Raw genomic sequence first — 19251 nt, forward strand, 5'->3', positions numbered from 1 at the left:
ATGGTAGAGAAATGCACTTTTCTGTAGGGGAGAAGTTTAGAGTAAAAGTTTACAGCCATGGCTGACTCCTTTATAAAGCAATCAGTTTATTTTTATCTTTGTAATTTATTGCAATTCTTAATTGTTTTGTAGCTCAAGCAACATGTTTAAAATTCACAAGAGGCTATACAAGGTGGTGTAATGTGTATATGGAGTAACAGAGGGGACTACAATAGCTGAGTCTCTGTTTCAGTAATCTTCTCCTCAATCCAAAGCATATCTGCGAAGACAGGGAGCTGTACAGTGGTGCCGTTTATTCCTGTCAGTGGCATGTTCTGCCATTAAGCCTAGCTAGCCTCAGCATGTCCTTGTCTACAGTGTTCAGCTACCTATTCTGGAGCCGGCTTCTAGGTCTCAGTTGTTAGTTGTGTTTGCATTATTCTAGCATCCTATCATCGTCTTTTTGATTGCAGTCCATTCGGTATCCTGAGGTTTGCATCCTACTCTCCTTGTAACATCTTAAAATCATTCCATGCCATGTTCTCAAGACCTCTCATCTTTATTGCCTACAGCCTTCTGACGTCTGTTTCATTTAATGAAGCTGCTTCCAGACCATAGAGTAATACTGTTAACAAGCTGGTTTGATACATTTTCACTTTGATACAAACCATGATGTTTTTATCAGTCCATAATTTCATCAACTTCTACGCAGCACTTGTCGCTGAGACACATCTTCTTTCAACCTCATCGGTGATGGAACCATCGATAATGATCAAACTTCCTAGGTGAGCACAAGGTTCCATTTGTTCCGTGACGTCACCGCTGCTGCATTTCAACAATTTATCTGTTGTTCCTTCTCCACGATACAAGCACTTTGTCATCCTGACGTTTATTATCAGAACACATCGAGTATACCTGCTTCCCAAGGTAATGGAGAGTATCATAATTAATTAAGACATGTCTGCTCATCCTATGATGTCATGGGGATAAGATAAAGAGTTTTCCACTAGGACATTCAGTGTCACTCCCTTCAACTCAACTAACATTCTGAACGTCCCATTTAAGAATCTAATGAAAAGTAATGGGATTCCATGCCTTCTTGTTTTAAACCAAATTTGACTTGAACTAGTTGCCTATGTATCACCAATTTTTAAAGCACTACGGCAGTCTTCAGATGTAATTTAGTAATATCCTGTAAAAAGGGGACTATAATAGCAGTACTTGAATTTCTAGTTTTAGAGGGGTAGCCGAGTTAGTCTGCAACAGGAAAAACTTAAAAAACAACAAATAGACTAGTAGCACCTTAAAGAATAACAAAACATGTAGATGGTATCATGAGCTTTCATGGGCGCAACCCACTTCTTCAGACGCGGGTTGCGCCCACGAAAGCTCATGATACCATCTACATGTTTTGTTAGTCTTTAAGGTGCTACTGGTCTATTTGTTGTTTTTTAAATTTTTTATTGAATTTCTAGGTTAGTAAATGTATACACAGTTTTGAATCCACAGCAATAAGATATCCATAGCAATATCCACAATTTTGATGTGATTGAACGTAGGTAACTTAGATAGGGTATGAACTTTATATGTCACACACACTCTTTTTCAAATAGTATGAGGATTAACTAGAGGTGGATAACTTGTTAAAGAAAAAATGCATCTTTTTCCCAAGATTGGCCATGAGCCAATCAACCTCACCCACTCCTGACATTCTTTTGCCGTTCTTTTCTTTTTTTTTGTACTGCCTCTGTATTTTTAAGTTCAACCGGGACAAAAAGTTGCAATGGCCAAATCTTAGGAAGGAGGCTTTTTTTTGGCCCAGTGTTTCTGGCCCAACTAACACTAAAGTCTGATGAGAAATGCAATTCTTAGGAGATTGCAAGCCTGAATTATAGCTCAGAGCTTTTGAGCAGGGCACAGCTCTGATCCTGTCCATTTGCACAAGGTTGAATTTCATCTCTTGTGAGAAAGGGAAGTAGGGTTTGACCCATAGGATAGGAGAATTCTATTAATGAGATGTTTAGTCATTTGCCTTTTCTAAAAATTTGTTTTCTGGAACATGCACATTTGTTACATCTTGCTTTTGGTTTACATTTTCTTCGAATCTTATTATTAGAGCTGGACAAAAGTTGGAATGTCCAAATTAGAAGAAAATGTTAAAATTTGTAGTTTCCCACTGACTGAAAATTTCTTCGCAGAAATATTGAAAACTTTGACAACCAGTTTCATTTTGATAATAGGGAAATGGTTTGTTTTGGCCTTATTTTTTTAGACGTTATATAATATTATTTAATGTCATAGTCAAGACAGCACTGTTGAAATTGAATGTTTCAATACCTTTTCATCTAAAATTTTCAGTGAAATCAATGCATTCCAGTGAAACATATAGATTTCATTGAATAACCATTTTCTGATGTATAGTAATTCTGTTGGAAATTGTGTGACCAGCTCTACTTAGGCCTCTTATTACTAAGTAGTGCCCTTGTAGACCCAATGTGGGGGAAATTCCCATTGATATCTGTGGGAGTTTTCCCAGTGGATAGGGTTAGGGTTCTAGGAGCCTGGGTAACTTTTTTATTCCTGGCTCAGCTACTGATCTGTTGTGTGATCCTGGGCAGATTCATTTCAATTCGTTGTACTTCTGTTTTCCTCTCCCACCATTCATCTTGTCTATTTACATTGTAGTTTCCTTGGGGCAGGAGCTGTCTTTCAATATAGGTTTGTGTAGCACCTTGCACAACAGAGCCCTAGTTTCTGTTAGGTCTGCTAAGTGCTACTGCAGTCAAGACTATAAATAATAAGATATGTACGTTCAGCTCCAGATGCTCTTTGTAAAGTATGCCTATAATTGAATGTGCCTTTTATTTTTTTGTCATTCCTTATATAGCAATACTCATGATATATATTATATAATAGCATGTGTTTTCATCAGTACTTACAAATTTCCATCTGCCACATGGTACCTGCATTGCATTTTGAGGACCTTGCATAGAAAATGCTATAGACTTGCAAAAAACATATATTTTTTACATCATTATCCTCAATTTGGGCTGAGGCCTGGGAAACCCTTGACCCGGTTAGAAAGGTGCTTAGCATCTGCAATGCATATGGATTTCAAAGATACTCCTTGGATGCCTGGCATCTCTGAAATTCAAGTTCCCATTGCATATTTCTGAATATTTGCAAATGGAAGTAAACAAAAAATCCTCACGTACATCCACGTTAATAACACTTTTTTAGAAATCTAGGTTACTGATTGAAATAATTGATTTTAGTTAATTTTACACCTGTATTTTAGATGTAATTTTCTATGGTAAAACTTCTTAATATACTAGTGATATAATATGTAGAAACAACAAGATCATAATCACTGGAATGTTACTGCAGCGACTTTGTCAAATGTCTGCAGAAGAACAAGGCCGTCGGTATTTTGGGAGGAGTTAGTGAGAGTTGTTGGATTTGTGAACTAACGTAACCAGCAACCAGAGATAAGTGGGCTGTAGTATACTTTTTGTGAATGGAATAGCAACCTATGAATTTAAAATGCACCACTGCTAATTCATTTCCACTATTAAGTATTTAGAAAAATACTTTTTGTTGCCATCAGGGGGAGCTTTTGAGATCTTTGAAGAGTGACTATATATATTTAAAAAAAAAAGAAGAAGAAAAAAAAAAGAAGAAAAAACGTCCCAGCTCAGAAACAGAGATCCACAAACCAGCAAGCAGCCAGATTCTTACCTGTGGCTACAACTAAGCCAGGGAAACCAGGGGAGCTGAATTCCTTAGACTGAAAAATCAGCCAAATTGAGAGAGGATTTTTTCAATCAATCAAAAATAAAATAATAATAATTTTTATGATTTAAAAAACCCCAATACCAAGAGTCTTTTGGAGCATTCAAAAGGCAAACCCTGCTCTGCTGCTACAGCTTCTGGAAAGCAAATGCTCTTCAAAAAGCTTCACTCTTTTTTCCTCCTGATGATCGGATGGGGACCTTTGATGCAACATTTGGATTAGCTGCACACAACTGCACTGAGGGGGACCACAAAAGGGGGAGCCTGGCTGATTGCATAACTTTAAGAAAATAGTAAGAGTGAAAGAAAGAAAGAGAGAATTAGAGAGAGAGAGAGAAAGAGAGAGAGAGGGAGGGAGAGAGAAAGAAAGCAAGCAATTTAAAAAAAAATCTGAGAATCAAGTTTCAAGACTCTTTATGTGCTGCAGAGGAACATGAGGTTTACCAGCAAAGTGCAAAGGGGAGCCTGAGAGGAGAAATAGCTTTCTCTTTTGCCAAGAAAAAAAATAGGAATGTGTGTTTTGGACTGTACTGAGGAGGAAAGCTGGGGAGATTGCAGAAAGGGGTGCAGGGTTTTTATTTCATTGGTACCTTCACATTAATTACCCCTTTAAAAAAACAAATAAAAGGGGAAAGAGAGGAGGGAAAAGAGCAGAAGGGAAGAAAAGAAGAGGAAAAAAGAAATCAGCAAAAGTGTTTGAGACTCTGGAGCTATCTGCCCCTTCAAGCTGATTGATTAGTCATGATCCCTGCAGTTTTAATGGGAATCATTCAATTGGGAAGGTGGAGCACCCTAGAGTAGATTAGCATATTCTTGTTTACTCATCTTCTGAGGGGCTTTTTCTCTTTTCTTTCATTTTGTGGAGAAGAAGGGAGGGGGGAGAGGTTGGGGGAAAGGAGGGGGTTGTGGCTTATGTTATAAAGGAGCCAAAAATAAATAGATTAGAGCATCTTTTTGGGGGGGAGGGAAATCGGTGGGTCTGTGTCTTGGAGAAAGCTGGGTGGTTTTTTTTTTTTTTTTTAGGAAGAAAAAAATAAAGGGAAGAAAATCCAGCAGAGAAAAGAAGAGAGAGAGGAATTCCAGCTTTGGAGAAATAGAGAAGAAGACAGATAGAGTAGGAAGAACAGAGAAATATATTTCAACCAAGGAGGAGTTTTGTTTTTGTTTTTTTATTTTATTTCAAAAGGGAAAAAAATCTATAAGCAGGAAAGAAAGAAAGGAAGAAAAAAAAGAAAAGAAAAAGCAACTGAAAAAGGTTATAAAAAGAGCAAATACCCAAGAAGGGTGAACAGGAGAAGAAAGTCAAGGCAAGGAGGAGCCCAAAGCTGGCAGATCGGGAGGATTTGCAGGGGAGAAGGGGGGGGAAGATTGGAAATGCAGCTCTGGAGTTTGCTGCTGCCTCTTGCGCTTCTTTGTACAGCCCTAGCCAGTGGACCCGAATGTGGGATGGACGAGCGCTCCCGCAGGGCAAGAAGGGACACCAGGCACACCCGCCAGATCCGCTACATTGCCCCGGGCACCTGTGCCACCAGGTTAGCCCGAGGCAGGCGTTCCACTGCTGGTCTGGAGCCTCTGCCTGTCCCCCGCAGGAGGCAACAGCGGGAGGTAAAGGGCGAAGGGGATTCCCTTACCCCAAGCAGGGCGCTCTATTTCAGTGGACAAGGTGATCAGCTGCGGCTGAAAGCAGATATTGAGCTGCCCAGAGATGCCTTCACTTTGCAAGTGTGGCTGAGAGCTGAAGGAGGACAGAGATCGCCAGCTGTCATTGCAGGTAGGTAGCTCCCCGAACCTGTAGCATCCCTTTTATCTTTCACAAGCCTGCAGAACAGCCAAGTGTAGGTGTGTGTGTGCATATACCGTGTATATATTTAAATGCGTGTGTCTATATGTGTGTGTCTGTGTGTGTAAAGCTATATACATGTCTTGATGTATGGATACACATCTGAGTGTTTATTAGAGATGGCTCTATACTTGAACTAAAAACTCTGCAAACTATGTGAGAGAGTGTGCGTGCGTGCGTGTGTGTGCGTGCGTGCACGTGTATGTGTGTGTGTAAAAGTTAAGGAAACTTTTGCCGGAGGCAATGGCATTATTCCAAACAGACTCTTTATTTTAAATCAAAGTACAAATAGGAAAGCGAGTACTTTTCGTTTCTAATTTAATTTGATGAGGCAAAATATAACTGTAATAAGTGTTTGCATGCATGTGTGTGTCTGTGAAAAAATATGTAATTTGTGTAAGGATGCGCATATGAGGATCCTATTTGATTTCCTTGAGTTTTATTAGCTTTTCAGTTTATTTCAGAAGTTGTCTCTCTAAATACTAGGTTAGCATGTGCTTCCAAAGAGCTGTAAAGGAAGTTTTGGTTATTGTGACTCTCCAGTAGTCAAATTATTTTATAAAGTTCCCAACCTCTGAACACTCAGCTAGAATATGACTGGTACAGCATAGTGGATGTTTTTAGTATTTTTTTTTCTCCCCTTCAAAATCACAAGTGTAACACACACGACTGCAAAGTCAAATTGCCCTATGGAATTGTTTAGTACTGAGACCAGTTCCTGAGCTAAACTGTCCAGTCGTGACAGTAATGAGGAGTATTGCACTTTTCTTATTTAAAAGTTATGAACCTATCAGGAATTTGTGTTCTCTTTCTTTCCCCCTCCCTTTATCTCCCTACTTGAGTGCTAAAGTGCAGTGGAGCTGCCATATGACAACGTAAAAGGTTTACAAACCCTCAGAAGTTCTGCAGCATTTATCTTTGCTCTGAAGGAAGCTGTAGAAAATGGCAATGCTCTTTAAACAAAACCAATCCAAATACGAGGAGAAGCGGTACGGGGGGCAAGAAAGGGGACATATTTTACAGTTCCTTTGGCAAGGAGATTCCCTGAAAGTACAATTTTCCCATGTTGTAGAATGCCTTAAAGGGGCAGTGAGGGTTTCCCCTTCCCCTCTCACTAGAGTCATTTCCTACACGAACCTAGCGGATGCTTTTCTTCTTCTTGATATAGTCACTGATCAGCCTTTAGGGCTGCTTTCCCCTGGTTCCCTGCTACATTCCATTCTTTTATTTCCTTTCTCTTGATTGCACTATACTTGACCTATGGGATTGTTGTCACTTAAGAAAGTCTCTCCCTTCTCAGGAAACCTCCCCCCCCCCAAAAAAAAAACAAAAACAAAAACAAAGCAGGCTCGGCAGCAAATTGCTTTAATGTTCCTCCGTGCCCAGATGCTGTATTCACTTTTAAGGAGGCGAATGCGGTGCATATGAGACATTGAGCATAGATTGCATTTCTAGGGTAAGGAAAAAAGCTGAAGTCCAACCAGGAAGGAGGGATGAGTGATCTCAAGCAAGGAAGAGATTAGATTATCACCATTCCCCATTATTTATTATTCCCCCTCCTCCCTTATTCCTAATCATGATTTACAACAGCAGGTCTGAAATTGTTTCCCTTTCAAGTGGGAAAAGACAGAGTGCAGGTTTACACAGCTATTGTCAGTGGAAATACGAAGCAAATACATATCCTTATTTCATCCAGCCCTGGAAGTACTATTTTACTAGAATCTGCAATCCACATGATGAGGAATCTCGATACACGCACACAAAGGCACACACAAAGATTGTCAGTAGTAAAATAAAGTATTTTAATTGTATGGGGGAGTTTAAGTTATTGCTTGTATAAAACACCTGACCTGTTTTATGCACAGAAATAACATTCGGCTTGAATAGAAATGCTTCAGTTTAGAACCATAAAGCTTGTAGCTTTACTCCCCAGAACGACGATTTTTTTTTTTAACTCCACCTCCTCTAGTTGAAGAGGAGCCAGGTTTGGCTGTGTGTGTAAACACCTGGAATAGAGCCAAGAAGGAATTCACTTGGAATATCCTCCACACACTAGCGGTCTCCCAGACCTGCAGCAAGCGTAGGAGAGATTAGACTCCCCCCTGAATGAGGAAATCAAGAGTTCTGGGTGCCAGAAATGCCTTTCTCATTTTCCCTTGTTTTGGTTGTGACAGATATAGGAATCTCCTTCTGCCCTGGGAGTCACACTGGTGTGACCCCCACAGAAGTCAGTTGTCTGTCTAGACATTAAAATGGGAGGGGAGATAGGGACAAATTCACTGCTGGTGTAAGTGGCCGTCTTGGCCCAGAGAGTCTATCATGGTCTTTACCACTGATATGTTGTGGGGAGCAGGGAGAGGGAATGCATGGGGTTGTATAGGATGATTACCTCTGTGAAATGAAACTTCTTGTTTTCTCCACTGTCTTCCTATCACTTCCTATGGTCCCCTTCCCAATCTACCCTCACTTCCTCCCTGTTCAGCCCAGGGTCTTAAAACAGTCATTGCTCCATTTGCCGGGCACAGTCAGTGATGTGCTTATCAGGCAGAATGGATGTGCATTGAATTCATTCATTCTAGACCTCAGGAAAACTCCCGAGTTGCCAGCTTCTCCAAGTGAGCCCTGAGAGCGAGGGCACTGCTCAGCTATTCCAGGCTAAAGGGAGCTCCTGTGTGTCTCACACGCCAAATTGCTTGCGTCACCCTTTGCTGCAGTATTCCATTTATTTTTGTAAACGCCTAATTTTATAGCGCTACTCTACTGGTTAGTCATCGCTTTGGGCCATCCCCCTGTCTCCCATCGTAGGCGGCCCTTGGTACCAGGGTCGGCCGATTTTCCCACTGGTTTGAAGTGACGTTATTTCTGCCCTATTTGACCTCACTGATATCAGCTCTGGAATTTTGCGAAGCAAAGTGGTTGAGAAAATTGCAGTGTGGAGTGTGAAAACTTGGGTTGCCCAGAGGCAGACGCAGCCTGGAATATCCCCTCGCTCCTCCAGCCCGTACAGCAGGCACACATGCAACACAGGCAACCTTGTAAACACCGTCCAGTCAGGTTGCACAGCATTTGAAGAGACACGCCCCCACCACCCGCAACACAAACACATTCACCCCCCACACATGCTCAAAGCCAACATCCCTTGGTTTACGATTGCTTTCAGCGACAGCCATTGTCTCGATTGCAGCCCTTCCTACATCAGGCTGCATCTCTAGTGCATAAACCGAGGCAGTCATTTAACCTGGTTAAACGAGGGTGACCTTTAATCCAGCTGGATTACCTAAACTCAGTGCAATATGTAGACTGCAAAGCACAACCGACCCGGCTTCCATTGGATCCCCTTTTACAATGGAATTATATTTCCACCCTAAGAATTGCTAAGACATGGGCTCCTCCCTGCTTGTTCCTGTCTGCCTGTGTGGTGTTGGTAGAAAGCTCAAGAGTGGGCCGGCCTGGGTTTTATTAGCAGTGTGACGTTGACTCTTTAATAGGTGGGAGCTGAGAGGATTGTGTGAATGATCAGACGTGGGAGCTGGAGTAAAAAGGCGTGCCTGCTCCACAGAGTAAAAGTTATTTGTGTTTTGTTTTCTTTTCTTCTTTTACTCTCTCTCTCACACACGCACTGACAGTCTCCCAGTCTCTATCCCTCTTGCTGCCAACAGAGAGCATGATCCCAAGTTAATAGACCTCCCTATGTAAGGGAGTGCCTGTGTTTTCCCAACTTCACTCCTTGGTGAATACATAACGGCAGCAGAATCCAAAGGGAAAGAAATGCCAAAATCAACACAGTGGAGCTCTTTTTAAAGCCACAGCCTCAGTGTACAGTCAGCTGGGGAGAAATGCCTTGAGCCAGGGTGGGACCAATGGGCCCATCGGAAGGTACGCAAGAGATACAATGTAGTGCTCTGGTGTTCAAACAGCAGCATTAGAGCACGTCGGCACACAGCTTCTTGCTCATTTAATTTCCTCCTATAATGTTTAATCTGGTGTCACATTGATACCCTGCTGCTGGGCTCAGTGGGTGGCTGATTTTTAGCAAGTGAACTTTCAGCTGAGTAACGGCTTGTGCCCAGATGCTATAGATATTCCCAAATACAAAACAGATAGGTAGGCAACGTAGTATCAAACAGACAGATAATGACGCCTCTTTTGATCTTCAGCAGTCGGCAGTTGTACGTGTTTATGGATTCGTCATTGTTTTTTTAAATTAAATACCTATCACTTACTGCATGACTGCAGGGTGCTGTGATGCCAAGGTAGAAGGAATAGAAGAGAAAGGTGCGGGGTAGAACAACAATATATAGTGAATGTATCTCTGTTTATCTGCAGAGTAGGTACAGTTGAGCATGCCGCAGGAACAGTCTTCCATCAAGATGTCCTACCAATGTGGGCAAACCCTGGCCTGAATCAGCCACCTGTGGGGTGAGAGGATAAATCAGTCTTACACCCTAGTTCACTGTATAGAGTGGCAATTTGGGTGGAAGTTTTGTGCAGTGCATATCTGTCCACTGAGATTAGGAATTTAGCCACTGATTCCTTATCATTTTAGAAACAATGTGGTGCTTTCGTGATGTATTTCTTTTTGATAGCAGAACCAGGGAGGGGGATTTGGAGAGGATAGCAACATTGGGAGTAGAGTGATGGGGAAACCTCATACTTATTTGGGGGGAAATTCATGGGGTTTTCATGGGTTTTTTTAACTCCATCTGTCTCTCTCCTCCCACAGTGTAGGCAAGGTAGAACTGATGAAAGGAGGAAAGTTCCCAAAACCTTGAGGAGACTTTCAGGTCTAGAATCCAGAGAATATTTGATGGCCCTGATATTTGGGTTCTGCTGGCTATTCAAGCAAGCAGACCACCATGTTCAGGAACTGTTTACAAAAGAGGCTACATTCTGGCTTCACTAATGAAAGGAAAGGAAAGAGGAACATTGGTGCTGGTGGTAGGTATGTGTGAGGGGGGTTGAATATGTAGAAGGTGGTAAATTAAGATTTCCAAATGCTGAGGTTTCTCACAGGATGAGCTGGTTCCCACAAGTCCCACATAGATTTTGTCCTCAGACCTTGTGAGAGGTCTACCTTCCATAAGTCAAGCCTGTGGCTCAGTTAGGGTGTGTCTACACAGCAAAGTTATATTGGAATAACTGCCATTATTCCGAAATAACTATAGGGAATGTCTACACTACAGCACTAATTCGAACTAAGCTAATTCGAATTAGCGCATCTAGACTTAAAAACTAGTTCGAATTAACATTTTGCTAATTCGAACTAGCATGTCCACACTGAGTGGACCGTGAACGGAGGTTAAGGATGGCCGGAAGCAGTGCTGGCAGGGCATCAGAGGAGGACTTAGAGTATGGAACTGCTGTCTCAGGCTAGCCGAGGGCTGTGCTTAAAGGGACCCGACCCCTACCCCGGACAGACAGTTCTCAGGGGTTCCCCGCTTGCAAACAGTCCTGGCTTGGAGTGCCCTGAGTGCCCACACTGGGCACATCACAGCACTCGGCCATCTGCCCGGCTGCACTTGCCGCAGGCTGCCATCCAGAAGGGGGGTCAATCAAGGGGCTTCAGGAGAGCTTCCACCCCGAGGAGCCCGCAGAGCCAGCCCAGTCCTCCTCATCGGGGGCTCATACCCCATTCCTCCCTCACCTCCTTCCACTTACCCCTCCCTAGTCCCCCTTCCTGATGTACAAAATAAAGGACACGTGTGTTCAGAAATAGAAACTCTCTTTATTGAACAAAACTCGGGGATACTGGGAAAAGGAATTGGGAGAGGGGAAGAGAGAGGGTGGGAGAGGGGAGGGCAACTAAAATGATCAGGGTTTTGGAACAGGTCCCATATGAAGAGAGGCTAAAGAGACTGGGACTTTTCAGCTTAGAAAAGACGAGACTGAGGGGGGATATGATAGACGTCTATAAAAGCATGAGTGGTGTGGAGAGGGTGCATAAAGAAAAGTTCTTCATTAGTTCCCATAATAGAAGGACTAGAGGACACCAAATGAAATGAATGGGTAGCAGGCTTCAAACTAATAACAGAAAGTTCTTCTTCACAAAGCAAATAGTCAACCTGTAGAACTCCTTGCTGCAGGAGGCTCTGAAGGCTAGAACTATAACAGAGTTTAAAGAGAAGTGAGATAAAGTCATGGAGGTTGGGTCCATGGAGTGGTATTAGCCAGGGGGTAGAAATGGTGTCCCTGGCCTCTGTTTGTGGAAGGCTGGAGATGGATGGCACGAAACAAATGGCTTGGTCATTGTCTTTGGTCCATCCCCTCCAGGGTACCTAGTGTTGGCCGCTGTTGACAGACAGGCTACTGGGCTAGATGGACCTTTGTTCTGACCCAGTACGGCCATTCGAAGCTCAGGGCTCAGGGTCGGGGGTCTCAGTGGACCACCTTTATTTTCATGCAAACTTGCTCCTGGGTGGCCAGGCTGGCAGCTCTCCTGCCCTAGACGGCCACTTTCCTGTGCCTAGTGCGGAGGTCGTGGATGAGGTCCACGATGTCTGCATTAGACCAGGCGGGCGCCCACCTCTTGCGGACCTGGGCAGGCTCCCGGCAGCCGCCAGCCTGGTTCCAGGAAGAGGCGGAGAGCTGGGTGGCAGCGGGTGGCTGGCTCGAGCCGTGCCAGGTAGAGGGTCTGCTGGCTGGGTGTTGGCAGGCCTGCACCTGGCACGGGCACCCTAGCCAGCCCGTACCCCTTTAAGGGCTCCGGGGCCGGGAGGGGGGCAAAAGAGTTTCCCTGGTGGTGCCCAGAGTGGCCACCAGGGCAAGCTGGGAAGGGTTAGCCTCCCACTAGTTTGAATTAAGTGGCTACACAGCCCTTAATTCGAACTAGTTAATTTGAACTAGGCGTTAGTCCTCGTGGAATGAGGTTTACCTAGTTCGAATTAAGCGCTCCGCTAGTTCTAATTAAGTTCGAACTAGCGGTTCGCGTGTGTAGCGCCTATCAAAGTTAACGTCTGTTAGTTCAAATTAACTTTGTAGTGTAGACATACCCTATGTGAGCATCTACACAGCAATTCTGTTATTTTTAAATAATTTTGAAATAATGGACAACTTATTCCAACTTCTGTAATCCTCATTCTATGAAGAATAACACCTATTCCAAAATAGCAATTTTGAAATAAGGCACATATAGACTCTCCACTTCCACTATTTTGAAATAGCCCCTCACCATTGTAAGTTATTCCTCATGGGGATCTAATCAAGATAGCACGTCTCGGACTAATTTTGAGGCTTCCCTGCAGTGTAGATGTGCTATTTTGAAATAAGCTATTTCAGAATAACTGTTCCAGAATAGCTTATTCCGAAATAACTGTGCTGTGTAGATATAGCCTTAGAGAACATCTGCACAGCAAAACACGTGCTTGGGTTAGCTTATTTGAGTTAGCTTCAGTCCAGCTAGCGTGGGTAACAACAGTAATGAAGAGAGCACGGCACAGGATTTGGAGCAGACTAGTGAGTCAAATACATGCCTAGGATCTGTGGGTATGTCTACACTACCCTCCTATTTCGAAATAGGAGGGTAATGTAGGCATACCGCAATTGCAAATGAAGCCCCGGATTTGAATTTCCCGGGCTTCATTTGCATAAGCCAGGCGCCGCCATTTTTAAATCCCGGCTGGTTCGAACCCCGTGCCGCGCGGCTACACGCGGCACGAACTAGGTAGTTCGAACTAGGCTTCCTAGTTCGAACTACCGTTACTCCTCGTGGAATGAGGAGTAACGGTAGTTCGAACTAGGAAGCCTAGTTCGAACTACCGAGTTCGTGCCGCGTGTAGCCGCGCAGCACGGGGTTCGAACCAGCCGGGATTTAAAAATGGCGGTGCCCGGTTTATGCAAATGAAGCCCGGGAAATTCAAATCCCGGGTTTCATTTGTAATTGTGGTATGCCTACATTACCCCGCTAGTTCGAACTAGCGGGGTAGTGTAGACATACCCTGTGCTAGGTTGCTACTCCTGCCCAGAGGCCAAAGCTGTCTGTCTTCACTTCTGTTATCCGCTCTAGCTCGATTCAAGCTAGCTTGTGAGTAGCTTTTGCTGGGTAGCCATATCCTGAGAAAGGGAGATCTGCAGAAATGACCTCCAGGGACAAGGGCTGGAGAGAAACATTGGGTTGGGCTCGCCATAGTGGACTTAAAGACACAAGGAAGAACATCAGTCAGGGGGAGCAAGCCCATATAGACAGCTGGACCCTGGGAGAACTATGTGTATAAGGGAGCTACTTAGTCTCCATCTGTGAAATGGGGATATTATTTTCTTTCTCCAGCCCCTTTGTCTGTCTTGTCGATTGAGATTGTAAGCTCTTTGTGACAGTCTTTGTTATGTATTTGTACATATCCAGGCACAATAAGCTCTGTTCTTTGGTATGGCCTCTAGGCATCACATAATACAAATCAATATTATGAATAATGTCTTTTCTTCCTTAAATCGCCCATTATATCGCAAATAGCCCTAAAGCTATGCTCCATGTAGCATTCACTCCCATCTTTTCTACTAAATACTAGCCTGGAAATATCAGATTATACCAATCCTACTATTCTACATATTAAAAAAATACTACAATATTTTACAGCCGTGACCCTGCACACTACCAGTTTGTTGCTGCTTTGCTTGGGACAATGAATGAAGACTATTCCAGAGAATGTATTTGTTTTTTTGCAGGTGTGATGTCTAAAACATACATTTCCCTGCCTGATTCTGAACTCATGCCAGTGTAAATCTGTAGTAATTTCTCTTGCCTTGGTGTAAATGAGATGTGAGTTTCTTCTTTATTTTTATTCCAGCTTTCTGTTGGGGGAAAAAAATCCCTGGCTCTTCTTCTATTAATTCCTGCTCACCTCTAACCCCTTTCTATTCTTCTCTCTTTCTCTTACACACACACACACAATTCCCAAAGCCCCTTTGATTTTTCTCCGATCAATAGAGCATTTAAACTGCAGTCATAAAGGAAAGAAAGCTTGTTTATTCTTCTAAATTGTTTGACACAAGTGAAGGATCCTGCAAACTCCGTGGGTTTCATTTCATGCATGTGTTTGATATACATTTCAAGCTCCACAAAGCCATACATAAAAGAAGGCATTATTACAATGGCCCATTGGGAGGAAAATCTGTGAAGAGTGTAAAAGCAGTGGGGGAAAAAAAGGAGGGTTAGCCCGCAGGATGAAAGGAAAACAAGAGAGCTTGAGACAGTTCCCAGAATCTCAGATTCTGCCACGCTTACTCAGGTTGATCGTAATAGAACTCTCTGCAAGTAAAGTGCTGCTCCATCTGTAAAAGGTTGACTGCCCCTATAGACAGAATGTCTATAGGCAACATTGTCCAAGCTTATATATATAGTGGGCCAGGTGCTTAAATGGTGCAAATCAACATAGCTCCATTGACATCTCTTTACACCAGCTGAGGATCTGTCATGAGGAACCTGATCTGGAGCCCACTGAGGCCAAAGAAAAACCAGTAAGATTGGTGGGAGTGGGCCATAGCACTAGAACCTTTTGTGTCTCTTCTGTATCCCTGCAGGGTAGAGAACATCCATTGGTTTCCTGCCCTATTTTGCCTTGTATACAGGAACCACACTAAAAGGGGAAAATCACAAAGTCTCATGTCTGAATAATTGGCAAGAGGAAGGAGCTCTTTTTATTTGAGTTGTTTTTGTTGTAATCCAAATTGCTCTGTGGCCTTTCTCTTCCAAACTGGTTCTTTTTTCACTGTTAAAAAAAGCATTTATTCAAAACATACCATCCCATATTCAGGTCTGCTGGATGATGTAAATGTGTAACCTACCAGTCCAATCCTTCCATCCTCTCATCACCATCATATTCTGGGTTCTGCTTTGATGACCTGGTGTCCTTGATTCCCTTTTATTTCTTTCCTTCCTGATAGAGTTCCAGTCTCTTTTACTTTTGCCTGATGAGCAGATATCATGTATGTGGTAGTGTTCATGGAATCCTAGGATTGGAAGAGATCTCAGGAGTCGAGTCAAACCCTTGTAAAAGCAGGACCAATCCCAACTAAATCATCCCAGCCAGGGCTTTGTAAAACCAGAATTTACAAACCTCTAGGGATGGAGATTCCACCACCTCCCTAGGTAACCCATCCCAGTGCTTCACCTCCCTCCCAGGGTATGTCTACTTTACAAGACAAAGTTGAATTAAGATGCGCAACTTCAACTATGCTACTTGGCTACCGCGGCTTTTGGCACTGTCTACGCTACAGGAAGTTGAAGGAAGAACACTCTCCCTTCGACTTCCCTTACTCCTCATGAAAGTAGGGTTACCGGCATTGACTGGAATGCCCCCTGACTTTGAATTAGCTGTCTTAACTAGGCCACTAATTTGAACCCTGGACGATTGACAGTGGCAGCTTCGATCTTCCTCTGTAGAGTAGATTACCCCTAGTGACATAGTTTTTCCTAATATCCAACCTAGACCTCTCCCGTTTCTGTCATCTGTCAACACTGAGAGGAACCTCTCTCCATACTCTTTGGAACCCCCCTTCAGGTAGTTAAAGGCTGCTATCAACCCCCCCCCCCCCCCCCCCGCACACATACACACACTCTTCTCTTCTGTAGACTACATAAGCCCAAATCCCTCTGGGTATGTCTACACTACCCCACTAGTTCGAACTAGCGGGGGTAATGTAGTCATCCGCACTTGCAAATGAAGCCTGGGATTTGAATTTCCTGGGCTTCATTTGCATGAAGCTGGCCGGCGCCATTTTTAAATGCCGGCTAGTTCGGACTCCGTGCCACGCGGCTACACGTGGCATGGACTAGCTAGTTCGGATTAGGCTTCCTAATATCCAAACTAGCTAGTCCGTGCCGCGTGTAGCCCACAGAAATTGTGGTCCAATAAAAAGATATTTTCTCACCTATCTGGTCTCTCTAAATACATATCAACTCTTGGATAACCTTGAGCTCTCCAAAGTTCTGTTCATCTTTCACCACATGACGGTAGTGCCCCATATATCTGGAGGGTGTATGTTTGTTTGTTCGTTTGTTTTTTGATTGATTGGTGCATAAGAGTTTTGCCAATCCTTGTTTGAAATGTACATGGTGAGTGGGGGCAAGCATGTGTTTGTGCCTTCCTGGAATTACTGATCTTATCCTGTTTAATATCCACCCTATTGCTATGTACATATGGAGCAAGAAGTCACTTCAATTGCCTGCACCCTTCCCATGTTGCCATGAAGTGAAACTGACACACATGGGTTTCAGCATGTGGGAGAGTCAGAGCTACGATATATTAGGAGATATCAGACCAACTCAGAGCAGCAAAAAGCTTACTGCTTTAGAGTAGAAAACCAATGTGTCTTGGGCCAATTAACTCCCCAATGCTATTGGCTTGCCTCCCCTCCTCATAAGATTTAGGTCTCTTTCATCTCTTTCCTTTTGTTTCCTTTCATTTCCTTTCCACTACAGTGTTTTTCCTCCTCTTCCATATCTCTTATTCTCCCTCTCTTTCTATGCATTACATCACTTTTTCCTATGAATTTCCCATCCCTGAGCCCGGCTCATCTTTTCCATCCAATTCCCGGGGTTTTTTTTGGTGGATCTGTGAGAAGAGCAGGTCTCTTCCAGACACAAGGCCATCAGCTACTGGCTCCATTTCTCCATTGTTTTCCTTCCTTAGTTTGTGCTTAGATGCACCTTCAGAAGGATAAAACATTCAGAGTCAGGAAAGGACTCAGATAATAATAGTTTTTTTTTAATATTTAAAGGAGCAAAGGTTGGGGGAGATTATTACTCAGGGGGAGGAACCCATACGTTTGATTACCATTAGTTTTGTTTATTTTGAGTGTAGGGGATTTTTCACCTACCTTGATTATTCTATACTTTATTTTTGTAATAACAATAACTATGTGCTTCTATGTACCGTCCTGTCATTCGGGGACCTCAACGTACTCTGCAAATGATGATCTACTCCACAGCTATGAGGTTGGTATTGTCCTCAATTTACAGGCAGGGAAACTGAGGTGGGAAGATGCTGTGATGGGGGAGGATGTCACAGGGTGTCCATGACAGGTGGAGGAATAGAACCCCGCAGTCTTGGCTGCGGGTGTGCTGGTTTAGTTCTCTCTAGTGGTATCACATGTTACTACTTATTCTGGGCTCTGCTCCATTTAAACTCAAGGCTACATCTCTAAATTCCTGTCTAACTTTTCCCTGCCCCTGCTCAGATTTTGCAAGGTTTTACTGTGTTGATAAACCAGGTAATTCAAGTGGATACTGATGCAAAATCATTGTTTCTAACATCACTTAGTTTAGCATAGTGACAACAAATGACAGAGGGAGGAGGAGAGAGGGTTTGAGGAATGGGCAACATAAAATCAGAGATTTGTCTTTAAGTAAAATCCCACATCCAAACCCTGTGAACACTGGGGATGTTTAGATCCAGATTACTTGCTGTTATTTCTAACATGGGCCAGCCCCAGAACCCATCTTCTCAGATCAGACCCATCTCTAGTTACGGTAGGAAAGATTAGTACTTCAGGGAAGCCAAACCAGTAACCTACCAGTCCAATAGATATACAGTAGTTTATTCCATGCATCGCTGTCTCTTGCTGATTTCCTTTCTCAGAAGGGTCAAGTATAAGTGTTTACCTTCTACCCATGTCATAAACCTTTTTCTAAACAAACAGGCTCAGATTTGGGCCAGATTTTGAAGAGCTCAGACCCCTCAGCTCCCAGGAGTCACAGTGAGAAGTGCTGGATGCTGAGCCATTTGGAAAGCCAGCCAGAGATAGCTCCGAGATTGTCAGTGGGTTAGAGCAGTGGGTTCTCATTGATTAGAACATGGGTCTGGTTAATAGGCATTTCTGTCTGATGGTTGGTTGTTCCATCACAGGATGGATAGGTCACAGTCCAATTCTTAGTGCACATATGTCCACCAAAACCCTCTGATTAACTGCATTTTTGTCAGCAGTATCAAGAGGGAAGCTAAGGATAGAATGAGCCGTGAAAACAGACCAGAGGGGTCCTCTCATTGAGAATGGAGGTGTCTACTTGATTCAGGGGAAAGTTGCATTCTTGCTGTTTGTATTATACATCTGTTCTATGGATAAACAGAAGGATGCTGTCTCGAGGGTTGTCAACATAACACCCTTCACCAGCAATAGATTAATTATCATTTTCAATGTAAATAAAACAGAAATTGGAGCATTCACACTACTTAATTCTTGAATGGCAGTATTAAGGGAGAGGCAGAAAACTGGGAATCAAAGTTGAATGTTGATGGAGTGTGCTATCTTGGGCAGGAGAAAGGATAACCAGTGTGAGACAGATTCTACTGTTGAGTACATCCAAGTAAATCTGGAGGAACTCCACGGAAGTGTAGGTCAATGGAACTACTCTAGATTTACACCTGCATAGCAGAGTTTTGGACCTACATGTGTAGGACTCAATGGGAAAACAGTGTGCCAAAGACTACGTCTCCCTGAGATGTTCCGTGTGCTGAAGATGATTTAAACGTAGGGAGGCATTCGTTCTGGTGATGCAGTGGGAAGCATTTGTACAGCATGGGTTTGTTTTTCTTTCTGAAGCCTTTTCTGCATGTACCTATTGTATTCCCACTACTCTTGTAAAATCATGCCGTCTACCATTCACACAATACGCCCTTTGTGTCCTTGACAACAAACACATGTAAACG

General features: G+C 43.3%; 1 protein-coding gene across 3 annotated transcripts in view; it reads left to right on the forward strand.

Annotated features, from left to right (window-relative positions):
* Window positions 1–3657: 3657 nt before the first annotated feature.
* Window positions 3658–19251, forward strand: part of PAPPA (pappalysin 1) — a 242284-nt gene continuing 226690 nt past the window's right edge. Inside the window, exons 1-2 of one of the 3 annotated variants that reach the window (XM_075905988.1) lie at window positions 3658–4064; window positions 4795–5542. In XM_075905988.1, coding sequence (XP_075762103.1) covers window positions 5146–5542 — 397 coding nt within the window. In that variant the 5' untranslated portion in view covers window positions 3658–4064; window positions 4795–5145. Of the gene's footprint in view, window positions 4065–4724; window positions 5543–19251 lie in introns of those variants that run through there. The other 2 variants (XM_075905990.1, XM_075905989.1) reach the window with 2 other exon arrangements.

This window comes from Pelodiscus sinensis, chromosome 22 (genome assembly GCF_049634645.1).
Source record: "Pelodiscus sinensis isolate JC-2024 chromosome 22, ASM4963464v1, whole genome shotgun sequence".
Classification (NCBI taxonomy): domain Eukaryota; kingdom Metazoa; phylum Chordata; order Testudines; family Trionychidae; genus Pelodiscus; species Pelodiscus sinensis.